This window comes from Babylonia areolata, chromosome 3 (genome assembly GCF_041734735.1).
Source record: "Babylonia areolata isolate BAREFJ2019XMU chromosome 3, ASM4173473v1, whole genome shotgun sequence".
NCBI lineage: Eukaryota > Metazoa > Mollusca > Gastropoda > Neogastropoda > Buccinidae > Babylonia > Babylonia areolata.
The window spans coordinates 21,074,202-21,086,701 of NC_134878.1; the positions used below are offsets into that span (position 1 = coordinate 21,074,202).

Genomic DNA, 12,500 nt, shown 5'->3' on the forward strand with positions numbered 1-12,500 from the left:
AAAACTGAAGGAGAATAATTATTTCAAACAACAACAACAAACAACAAACAAAAACACAACACGTGTGTGTGTGTGTGTGTGTGTGTGTGTGTGTGTGTGTGTGTGTGTGTGTGTGTGTGCGCGCGCGCGCGCGTGTGTGTATGTTTGTAACTATGTAAGTATGTGTGTGTGTGTGTGTGTGTGTGTTTGAATGTGTGTGCGTATGCGTACCTGTGGGAATCTGAATGTGCGTTCATTCACGCACGTACACACACACACACACACACACACACAGGCGCGAGCGCGCGCGCGCTCTTGAGCAATGCTCTACCTGCCACCACAACCACCAAGGCCACCACCACCACCACAACAACAACAACACTAACAATAACAATAATCCGAAGGGTGCTTCCACCTCACACTCTCCCTCATCGAGACCTCACTTACAGGCATTCCCTCATTGCTGCAGAACCCTAATCACTGTTGTTCCCTTATCACTGCGACACATTAATCACTGCATTATCCTAATCACTGCCATATCCTACTCACTGCAGTGCACAAATAACTGAAGTGCCTTAATCGCTGCAGTACCCGAATCACTGCCATATCCTACTCACTGCAGTGCACAAATATCTGAAGTGCCTTAATCACTGCAGTACCCTAATCACTGCAATATCCTAATCACTGCAGTGCCCTAATTATTGCAGTGCCCTTATCACTGAAGTTCCTGAATCACTGCAGTAACCTAATCACTGCAGTACCTTAATCACTACAGCAGCCTAATCACTGCAGTACCCCCAATCACTGTGGTACTCTGATTAATGTGGTACCCTAATCACTGCAGTATTCTAATCAATGTAGTACCCTAATCGCCACAATACCCTCATCACTACAGTATTCTTATCACCGTAGTATCCTAATCACTGCAGTACCCTAATCACTGCAGTACTCTAATCACTGCAGTACTCCAGTCACTGTAGTACCCTAATCACTAATCACTGCAGTACCTTAATCACTGTCGTACTCTAATCAATATAGTACCCTAATCACTATCGTACTCTAACCAATGTAGTACCATGATCACTGCAGTACCTTAATCACTGTCGTACTCTAATCAATGTAGTACCATGATCACTGCAGTGCCTTAATCACTGTCGTACTCTAATCAATGTAGTACCATGATCACTGCAGTGCCTTAATCACTGTTGTACTCTAATCAATGTAGTACCATGATCACTGCAGTGCCTTAATCACTGTCGTACTCTAATCAATGTAGTACCCTAATCACTACAGTGCCTTAATCACTGTTGTACTCTAATCAATGTAGTACCATGATCACTGCAGTGCCTTAATCACTGTTGTACTCTAATCAATGTAGTACCATGATCACTGCAGTGCCTTAATCACTGTCGTACTCTAATCAATGTAGTACCCTGATCACTGCAGTGCCTTAATCACTGTCGTACTCTAATCAATGTAGTACCCTGATCACTGCAGTGCCTTAATCACTGTCGTACTCTAATCAATGTAGTACCATGATCACTGCAGTGCCTTAATCACTGTCGTACTCTAATCAATGTAGTACCATGATCACTGCAGTGCCTTAATCACTGTCGTACTCTAATCAATGTAGTATCATGATCACTGCAGTGCCTTAATCACTGTCGTACTCTAATCAATGTAGTACCCTAATCACTGTCGTAGTCTAATCAATGTAGTACCCTAAGTAGTACAGTACCCTAATCACTGCAGTACCCTAATCACTGCAGTACTCTAATCACTGCAGTACCGTAATCACTACAGTACCGTAATCACTGCAGTGTACTAATCACTGAAATGCCTTAATCACTGCAGTACCCTAATCAACGTAGTATCCTAATCACTGTAGTACCCTAATCACTGCAATGTACTAATCACTGAAATGCCTTAATCACTGCAGTACCCTAATCACTGCAGTGTACTAATCACTGAAATGTCTTAATCACTGCAGTACCCTAATCAACGTAGTATCCTAATCACTGTAGTACCCTAATCACTGCAATGTACTAATCACTGAAATGCCTTAATCACTGCAGTACCCTAATCACTGCAGTGTACTAATCACTGAAATGCCTTAATCACTGCAGTACCCCTAATCAACGTGGTACCCTAATCACTTTAGTACCCTAGTCATTGCAGCACCACAAACACTGCAGTGCCCTATTTATTGCAGTGCTCCTATCACTGACGTGCCTGAATCACTGCAGTGACCTAATCAACGTAGTACCCTAATCACTGCAGTACCCTCCCTAGTCACTGCGACAGCCTAATCAATGTAGTGCCATTATAACTGCAGTATCATAGTCACAGCTGTGCCCTAATCACTGCAGTACCCTATTTATTACAGTACCCTGATCACTGAAGTGCCTGGATCACTGCAGTAACTCTATCACTGAAGTACCTTAATCACTACAGCAGCCTAATCACTATACTACCCTAACCGCTGTCGTACTCTAATCAATGTAGTGCCCTAATCACTACAGTACCCCCAATGACTGCAGCAGCATAATCAGTATAGTACCTACAATCAGCACATTATCCTAATCACTGCAGTATCAGCACCCCCTCATCCCTCATCACCGCAGTACCCCTTCATCACTTATCACTGCAGCATCCTCATCCCTCATTGCCGCAGCACCCTCATCCCTCATCACCGCAGTACCCCCTCATCACTGTAGCAGCATCCTCACCCTCATCACTGCAGCAATATCCCTCATCACTGCAGCAGCATCCTCACCCTCATCACTGCAGCAATATCCCTCATCACTGCAGCAGCATCCCTCACCCCTCACCACTGCAGCAGTATCCCTCACCCCTCACCACTGCAGCATCCTCATCCCTCACCACTGCAGCAATATCCCTCATCACTGCAGCAGCATCCTCACCCCTTATCCCTGCAGCAGTATCCCTCACCCCTCATCACTGCAGCAGTATCCCTCATCCCTCATCACTGCAGCAGTATCCCTCACCCCTCATCACTGCAGCAGCATCCTCACCCCTTACCACTGCAGCAATATCCCTCATCCCTCATCACTGCAGCAGTACCCCCTCACCCCTCACCACTGCAGCAATATCCCTCATCACTGCAGCAGCATCCTCACCCCTTACCACTGCAGCAATATCCCTCATCCCTCATCACTGCAGCAGCCCCTCACCACTGCAGCAATATCCCTCATCCCTCATCACTGCAGCAGCATCCCCTCCTCCCTCATTACTGCAGATGTATCCGTCATCCCTCATAACTGCAGCATCCCTCATCACTGCAGCAGCATCCTCACCCCTCACCACTGCAGCATCCCTCATCCCTGCAGCAGCATCCCCTCATCACTGCAGCAGTATCCCCTCATCCCTCATCACTGCAGCAGCACCCCCTCCTCCCTCATCACTGCAGCAGCACCCCTCATCCCTCATCACCACTGCAGCATCCCCTCCTCCCTCATCACTGCAGCATCCCTCATCACTGCAGCAGCACCCCCTCCTCCCTCATCACTGCAGCAGCATCCCCTGATCCCTGCAGCAGCATCCTCTCCTCCCTCATCACTGCAGCATCCTCACCCCTCACCACTGCAGCAATATCCCTCACCCCGCACCACTGCAGCAGTATCCCTCATCACTGCAGCAGTATCCCTCATCACTGCAGCAATATCCCTCATCCCTGCAGCAGTATCCCTCACCCCTCATCACTGCAGCAGCACCCCCTCCTCCCTCATCACTGCAGCAGCATCCCCTCATCCCTGCAGTATCCCTCATCCTTCATCACTGCAGCAGTATCCCTCACCCCTCACCACTGCAGCAATATCCCTCATCCCTCATCACTGCAGCAATATTCCTCCTCCCTCATCACTGCAGCACTTGCAGCACCATCAGCAGCCCCTCGTGGCCAATGAAGTGGTCGGGGTAGGGGTCCATCTTCACCACCCTCCACCTCCCCTCCCGCTCCAGCCTCTCCTTCAGAGGCTCCCAGTTCTGGATGTAGTCTGGCACCTCCTGCAGGTAGGCCCTCCGCATGCAGTTGACGATGTAGCCTCCTGCGTGACAGGCAGAGAGTGTAGTCAAGTCAGGGAATCAATCAATCAATCAATCAATAAACCAACCAACCAAACAACCAACAAATCGATCCCAATCTTTTTTTTTTTTTTTTTTTTTAGTTTCACTTTCAGGGAGGTGTCATATCAGTCCCAATGTCAAGCTTCAGGGGAAACCAGTGAATAAATCAACCAACAAATCGATTCCAAATTTCTTCTTTTTTTTCTTCTTTTTTTTAACTGTCAGGGACTCTTATGTGTCAAATCAACTCCCCAAGTTTCAACTTTCAGTGTCATGGTGGTGTACAAAACGTCAGACTGACCCATAATACACGCTACAATTACATCTGCTGTAAAAAAAATATTAAAAAAAAAAAAAAAGAGAGAGAGAGAGAGAGAATGTGCCTAATCTTCGCACAAACCTAACGCGCTGATGAGGCCGTTCAGAGCATTATCAGTCGACAAAATAAGAAGCATTACATATCAATCTCTCCTGCGTGGTATGGGTGGCAATCGATTCATCGACAAGCCAATCAATCAATCAGTTAGCTAATCAATCAAATAACAAACCAATACCAATCAACTTGAGGCCCAACACTCGGCTTATATCACAGATTGACATAAGTTTACTGTTGGGCCAACAGCAAAGTGAGAGCTGTATTATCAACGGTTTCTCCAGTCAATGGGAAACCATTTACAGCTTAGTCTTTTGTGAAGGACTATGTGACTCTCAAACTAGGAGGCAAAATTGCACTGGCTCTTAGTGCTGCAGCCTTGCGGGCTAGTTGGTCTTTGGGAACCATCCCAAGGCCGACTGTCCTAAAACCCTCTTGGCCGAGAGAGTGGGGATGTAACATGGGCAAGACACTCTCCACTATAATCAAATTCTAGCCCAGATAGTCGGAACAGCAGTTGCCTCCTCTGCTGTTCTGATGGTCATAGTCGGACACGACTGACTATCATATACATATATACAATACACCAATCAACTGACAAATCAATTGCTCCTGCGTTAAAAGGGGGTGGGGTGTGGGGGTGGGGGTGGTGAAAATCAACAACTAAATCAATCAACCAATCAAAAAAAAAATCAATCCCAATTTAATCGACAAACCAAGTCATTTGACAAATCAGTTGATCTTGTATGACAGGGTGTAACCAGGAAATCATTCAAGCAAGCAATAAATCAATCCCCCATGAACTGACAAATCAATCATAAATATTCCTGTGCCCAAATGGGGCGACCATGGGAATCGATCGATCAGTCAATCAATCAAGAAATCTATAAATCAGTCAACAAAATCAAACCAAATCGATCGATAAATCAATCGCCACTTCTCTCGGGCAGAGCGTCGTAATCATGATATCAATCAATAAATCGGTCAACAAATCAAACGATCGATCAACCAACCAGTCTGCCAGCCCTTTTCTTTTCTTCTTTTCTTTTGCGTTCGTGGGCTGCAACTCCCACGTTCACTCGTATACACGCGAGTGGGCTTTTACGCGTATGACCGTTTTTACCCCGCCATGTAGGCAGCAATACTCCGCTTTCGGGGGTGTGCATGCTGGGTATGTTCTTGTCTCCCTAACCCACCGAACGCTGACATGGATTACAGGGTCTTTATCGTGCGTATTTGATCTTCTGCTTGCGTATACACACGAAGGGGGTTCAGGCACTGGCAGGTCTGCACATATGTTGACCTGGGAGATCGTAAAAATCTCCACCCTTGACCCGCCAGGCGCCGTCACCGTGATTCGAACCCGGGACCCTCAGATTGACAGCCCAACGCTTTAACCATTCAGCTATTGCGCCCGTCAGTCAGCCAGCCCAAGTCACTTACTCATTTCCATGTCAAACGATCCTGCTAGCAAAGCCAGAAAATCAGTCGATTGATATCAAGTTAAGTCCATCAGTTTATCAATCAGTCTAGGTCAGTCGCTCAGTTTAATATATATATACATATATATATATATATATATATATATAGATAGATAGATAGATAGATAGATAGATAGATAGATAAATAGATAATAGATATATATATATATATATATATATAAAGAGAAAGAGAGAGAGGACAAGACGAGACAAGACGAAATTCTTTATTTCAGGGATAAGAGATAAGCACTGGTGTGCTTTTTTTACATCCAGTCCCCGCCCTGAATAGGGTCTACACTACGCAATACTAAATAAAGATAAAGCACAGAGAGAGAGAGAGAGAGAGAGAGAGAGAGAGAGAGAGAGAGAGAGAGAGAGAGAGACAAGACGAGACAAGACGAAATTCTTTATTTCATGGATAATAGATAAGCACTGGTGTGCTTTTTTTACATCCAGTCCCCGCCCTGAATAGGGTCTACACATCGCAATACCAAATAAGCAAAGATAAAGCACAGAGTGAGAGAGACAGAGAGAGACAGAGAGACAGACAGAGGGAGAGAGAGGGAGAGAGAGAAAAGACAAGACATGACGAGACGAAATTCTTTATTGATATTTTTTCATGGATAATAGATAAGCACTGATGTGCTTTTTTTTTTTTTTTTTTTTTTTTTTTTTTTTTTTTACATCAAGTCCCCACCCTGAATAGGGTCTACACAAAGCAATACCAAATAAACAAAGATAAAGCACGGAGAGAGAGAGATACACACACACACACACACACACACACACACACACACACACAAAGACAGAGACAAGAACAGATAAAATTGTTTGTGCATCCAGATTATTAAAAAAAAAAAAAAACAAACAAAAAAAAAAAAACCACCTGCTGATAGTGTTCACCTGGTTTGACAATTCTGCACATCTCCTCAAACGCGTCACACTGCAAACACCCGTGTCCAAGAACCCCCACCATGGTCAGACAATCGTAGGCATCTGGGGAATAGATAATAATGTCACCTACCACCACCACTACCACTACTACTACTACTAAGAACAATGCTAACATTGATAAGAGACGCTAGGGAGAGCTGGACAGTACAAGGTCTTCAGAGAAGAAGCCCCCCCTCAGTCAAGTGTTTCGGCCCTTACTTAACTCCTTACATTCTAAGGGGGCCGGGCCGCACCCAGGTCATGACTCCTGGATGCCCTTGTATTGCCGCCTAACAACAACAACAATCATCATCATCATCACACTATCGAATATGATGGTGATGATGTTGATAATACAATCATCATGATAATGGTCATAGCTGCCTACATGGTGCGGCAAAAACAGTCGTGCCTTATGAAGTACTGCTTGTACATACGTGTATACGATTGAACGTCTGTGTGTGTGTGTGTGTGTGTGTGTGTGAACAGTCTTGGTTAGCTTTTTTACCTTTAAAACTGTATTCGCATTTGGGGTGTGGTGATAGTTAAAAAAAAAAAAAAAAAAAAAAGAAAAAGAAAAGAAAAAGCCCTCACTTATGCTCATGTTGGTCCTGATGTACCTCCAAAAGGAAGGTTGGTTTGCACAGCAAGCGACAGCTGTTTCGCACTATGTCGTGCTCATCGGGCTTGCTACCCGCTCCTGACAGCCAACCAGACAGAAACCACACTTCCTCAAGCAAAGAGAACATTCCCATATCTCGGTAGGGAGCTCTTATTTTGTGTCCTTTTTTTTTTTAATCTGTGAATTTACTTTCAAGAGTTCCATTTACTCCCCTGTTTGATCACTGTCCCTTGTAACTAACTGGCCACCCATAGGCAGTCTTGCATTTTTTTTTTTCCACGTGTCAATTTTAAGACGATGTTAATTAACTCACTCAGTACGGCCTGTCCTCTCTTCTCCTCTACACAGACCCCTCGGATGTCCAGTGGGTGTCTGAATGACCCAACCTTTAGCTTCCGTCGTAAGAACTGTGGTATTCTTTGTCAACATTCACCTCTTCAGTATAAGAGCCTTCCGCTTGCAATATTTTGATGATGGTAATTGGGCTGAAACGCTGTTAACGTCGTCTCTTTCACCGTTCGTATGGAGAGAGTTAAAGATGTTGTTGTTTTATCTCTGATTCTGGTTTTCACCTTCTGTGTTCTGTTCGTGTTGAGAAACATTTCCTTCAGGAAAAAAAAAAAAGAGGTCCCTGCCAAGATATAGGGAGGTTCTCTTTGCTTGTGTAAGTGGTTTCCATCTAGTTGTGAACGCTGTTTTGGTGCTTCCTATATGTACTTTGCTTCATGGAATACGAAGACATCTGGGCTTTGGGTTTTTTTTTTTTTGTTTTGTTTTTTTAAATAGCATGCCATGCATCATCCAATGAGCCCAACAGGTTATGGTTCGGAATATGCACATACATAAACACACACACACACACACACACACACACACACGCATATATATATATATATATGTGTGTGTGTGTGTATATATATATGTGTGTGTGTGTGTGTGTGTGTGTGTGTGTGTGTGTAAGACGTGTGTCTATGTGTATGTATGAATGAATGAATGCTTGCATGCATATATCTGTCTATATGTGTGTGTACCAGCGGGGATTTGGGAAGGTTCGCCCGTGAGGTAACAGGTGTAGGTGTGTCGGTACACCCGTTTCTCCTCCGCCACTTTCAGCATCTCTGCCGATGGGTCCAGGCCGTCCAGTACCTTGAAGCCGAGGTCCAGCATCTGCCACAGCCAGGCACACACACACACACAACCAGCGTTTGACTTTTGTTACTTTAGGCACACACAGAGTCAGCACACACAGAGTCAGCATTAGACTTTTGTTACTTTTGGCACACACATAAAATCAGCGTTAGACTTTTGTTACTTTTGGGACACACACAGCTAGCATTAGACTTTTGTTACTTTAGGCACACACACACACACACACACGCACACGCACACACACACACATAGGTAGCATTAGACTTTTGTCACTTTAGGCACACACACACACACACACACACACACACACACACACACACACACACACACACACACACAGTCAGGGTTAGACGTGGTATGGGTTATCTGATCTGGGAAAGAGGAAGGTGCCATTACAGAGTCCGTCAGGGTGTTCGGATCTCCCTCTCTCGCCCTTTCTCCCAAGTTTGACTGGAAAACCAAACTGAGCGTCTACCTCAAGGTTGTGTGAGCCGCGTACTTGGCGAACTGGAAAAGAACCCAAGGCAACGGAAGTGTTGTCCTCTGGCAAAATTCTGTAGAAAAAAAGCCACTCTGATAATAACATGTATGCACTCAAGGCCTGACTAAGAGCGCTGGGTTACGCTGCCTGGCCAGGCATCTGCCTTGCAGATGTGGGGTAACGTATAATTATGGATTTATCCGAACGCAGTGACGCCTCCTTGAAAATTTGAAACTGAAAACTGAAACTAAACTGATTCGGGATACATTCAGAAGAACGTGTCCTTACTCGGAATCGAAAGAAAATTTTAATTTCCGTGGTGTTTCACGACCTTCCTCAGAACAAAAAACTGATCCATTAAGATTAGTTGTATGTACTGACGGGCGCAATAGCCAAGTGGTTAAAGCGTTGGACTTTCAATCTGAAGGTCCCGGGTTCGGATCTTAGTCTCACGGAATCACAGCATGCATGGACCTGGAATGGTCAACAGTGTTTTGCAGCATTGAAACTTTTTTTTTCTGAAAGTGGGTGGTAAAAGAAGCTGTCTAAATCCACTTTGGTATATATTCCCTGAGTTTTCCCTGTCTTTCTGTCAGCGTTATAATGCCACTGGGTAAAATATCGGAACATGCCTCAGTTGACAAAACTGAAGATATATGGGAGAGAGACATAGACAGAGAGAAGGTCAGACAGAAAGAGAGACATGTGTGTGTATGTGTTTGTGACTTGAAAATATTGAAATAACAGTTTGAAAACAAACAAATGGCATACCGCGGTCATAAACTTTTAAGAGCGAAACATGTGGTGTAACACATTTTCATGTCCTCAATAAAACGATGAACAATCGAATTTTTGCCACGTCTGACCATAAAATAAAATAACAATAATAATTATAAAAACAAAAACAAAAACATACAACAACTAAAAATATATGAATTGCCTCTGTGGTGTAAAATATCTCTTCGTATTGTGTAGAAGCCAGCAGTTCTGCGAAATACTCTTTTCTCGACTTTGTTCTTTGTTCTGCATCCCTGACTGCCCTTGGGCAAATATACCGATCTCTTTTGGCTCACTTGTGTAAACAAAGTGAGTCTATGTTTTAACCCGGTGTTCGGTTGTCTGTGTGTGTGTGTGTGTGTGTGTGTGTGTGTGTGTGTGCGTGTGTGTGTGTGTCTGTGTATGTGTGTGTGTCTGTGTGTCCGTGGTAAACTTTAACATTGCCATTTTCTCTGCAACTACTTTGTCAGTTGACACCAAATTTGGCATCAAAATAAGAAAAATTCAGTTCTTTCCAGTCATCCAGTTTAAAACAATATTGCACCTCTGGGATGGGCACAACATTTTTTTTTTAAAAGCCTGATTACATGCAAACTGAATTTACTGTTATATATATATATTTTTTTTTTTAAATTCTCTAAACTTGGCACTTTGATCTGATATTCTGACACAACAACAAGAACAGTCATTTTTATCTCTCTTTTTTTTTTTCTCTTCAAACAGGAACTTCTTTTGCTAAGCATGGAAGTTATATTTATTTTGCATGTCTTTGGTGCAGATAGTAAAAAAAAAGGAAATTAATCTGTAATTAATGCTAGGGGACTTAATTTGCTTTAAACTGATCTTTCTCATCTTAAACATTACATTTTCAAATTACACTCAATACATAAAAAGCTTGTGTGTTTTACTCTCAGTGTACAGGGCTTTCACTATGTTCATTCGCCAAAGTGGTCTTTTTCGGAAAATACTCAAATCAATACGAGCGGACTTTATAGATCTATTGGCTGAGCCCTGAAGGTCATGGGCAAAAATCAACTGCGTACACGTATTTATACATATTCGAAGCGCGTGCTCATATTCTTCGCGAACGCGAACGACGCCATTTTGTTTCAAGTTGTTGACCTAACCGTTCAATCCTATATTCAATCAACAATACACGATAACATGTGATGGAAAGTTGGAGAAGGAGACCGTTAAAAATTTATTCAGAGAAAGATTTTTTTTTTTCAGTATAAATGGTATCCTCACCTTCTGGAAAGTCTGTGCTAGAAATTTCCTCTTTTCTATTGCTCTTTATTTCTGCCTTCATAGTTGTCTCCTTCTTTTTGTTTTCCTTCCCAGTCCATTCCCCTTTTTCTTTTTTTTCGAGCAGGCCTAGAAACTTTTTTTTTCTTTTTTCCCCGACAGTCTATGATTTAATGTCTGTGTTGTTTTGCTCTGGCGGTTTGATAGTGAAATTGTAACCACTGGGATGAGGCACTAGCTGTCCATTCTGCAGTGTTATTTGCCTATATGGCCTTTTTTATGGTTGTTCTCTTTTTCTTTCTTTTTTTTCTTTTTTTTGGGGGGAGGGGGGTGGGGGGGGAGGGGGTTGGCTTTGAAGTAATTTTTATCTTTTTTTTTGATTTTTTTTTTTACGATTTTGTGTAATCTGGGGATGATGAACTAAGCAGAAAGGCTGGCATCTTCTGCACACTTCAGTCTTATTTGGACCTAAATGGTAAGGATAATGTGTCCTGAACTGTGTTTTGTGGGTTTGCCTCTGTGTGTGTGTGTGTGTGTGTGTGTGTGTGTGTGTGTGTGTGTGTGTGTGTGTGTGTGTGTGTGTGTGTGTGTGTGCAGATGTGACAGCTACGTGTTGATTTGGTTGAGCATCTGTATGGTTTGGCAGTCCTGATATGGCCCTGTGCGGTCGGCTAGACTATAATCAATTAATAAGCAGTTCAACAAGCAGCGGTGGTCTTGTGGTTGTAAAGCACTTGATAAGAGAGTGAATGTCCACGAGTTCGAATCCTGTAAGCGAGCCGGGAGTTTCACACTGATGTGCTCTTTTTTTTGTTTTTTGTATTCATTAACTATCTTGTATTCTCAATATGATTATTTCAATAGAAAACATGGACGACAATTACGGTCATTAAAGCACCTAAAAACACCCTCTAGGAAGTACAAATAACTGTATGCAATAATCGCAAAAGTAACGGTGCAAAAGTCTCTACTTTGTCCCTAATTCAGTTTGAAACATTATCATGTTAAGACATAAACACACATCTGTTGTCGCGGTCATCATCACCATCATCCACATCATCATCATCATCATCATCATCATCACCACCACCACCACCACCATCATCATCCCACTAATGACCACCCACTCACCGCCTATCCGGTTACCATCCTCGTCACAATCATCAACACCATCATCATCATCACCATCATCACCACCAACATCATCATCATCATCCTCAACACCATCATCAACACCATCATCATCATCATCACCACCACCATCATCATCATCATCATCACCATCACCATCATCACCACCACCACCATCATCATCATCCTCAACACCATCATCACCACCACCATCATCATCATCATCCTCAACACCATCATCAA

At 43.4% G+C, this 12,500-nt stretch overlaps 1 protein-coding gene across 3 annotated transcripts in view; it reads right to left on the minus strand.

The window, feature by feature from the left end:
• Nucleotides 1–3,522: 3,522 nt before the first annotated feature.
• Nucleotides 3,523–12,500, minus strand: part of LOC143280495 (methyltransferase-like protein 27) — a 33,892-nt gene continuing 24,914 nt past the window's right edge. For 2 of the 3 annotated variants that reach the window (XM_076585155.1, XM_076585154.1), the window contains exons 4-6: nucleotides 8,506–8,641; nucleotides 6,823–6,915; nucleotides 3,523–4,046 (exon numbers count right to left, since the gene is read on the minus strand). In XM_076585155.1, coding sequence (XP_076441270.1) covers nucleotides 3,859–4,046; nucleotides 6,823–6,915; nucleotides 8,506–8,641 — 417 coding nt within the window. In that variant the 3' untranslated portion in view covers nucleotides 3,523–3,858. Of the gene's footprint in view, nucleotides 4,047–6,805; nucleotides 6,916–8,505; nucleotides 8,642–12,500 lie in introns of all 3 variants that reach the window. The other variant, XM_076585156.1, reaches the window with a different exon arrangement.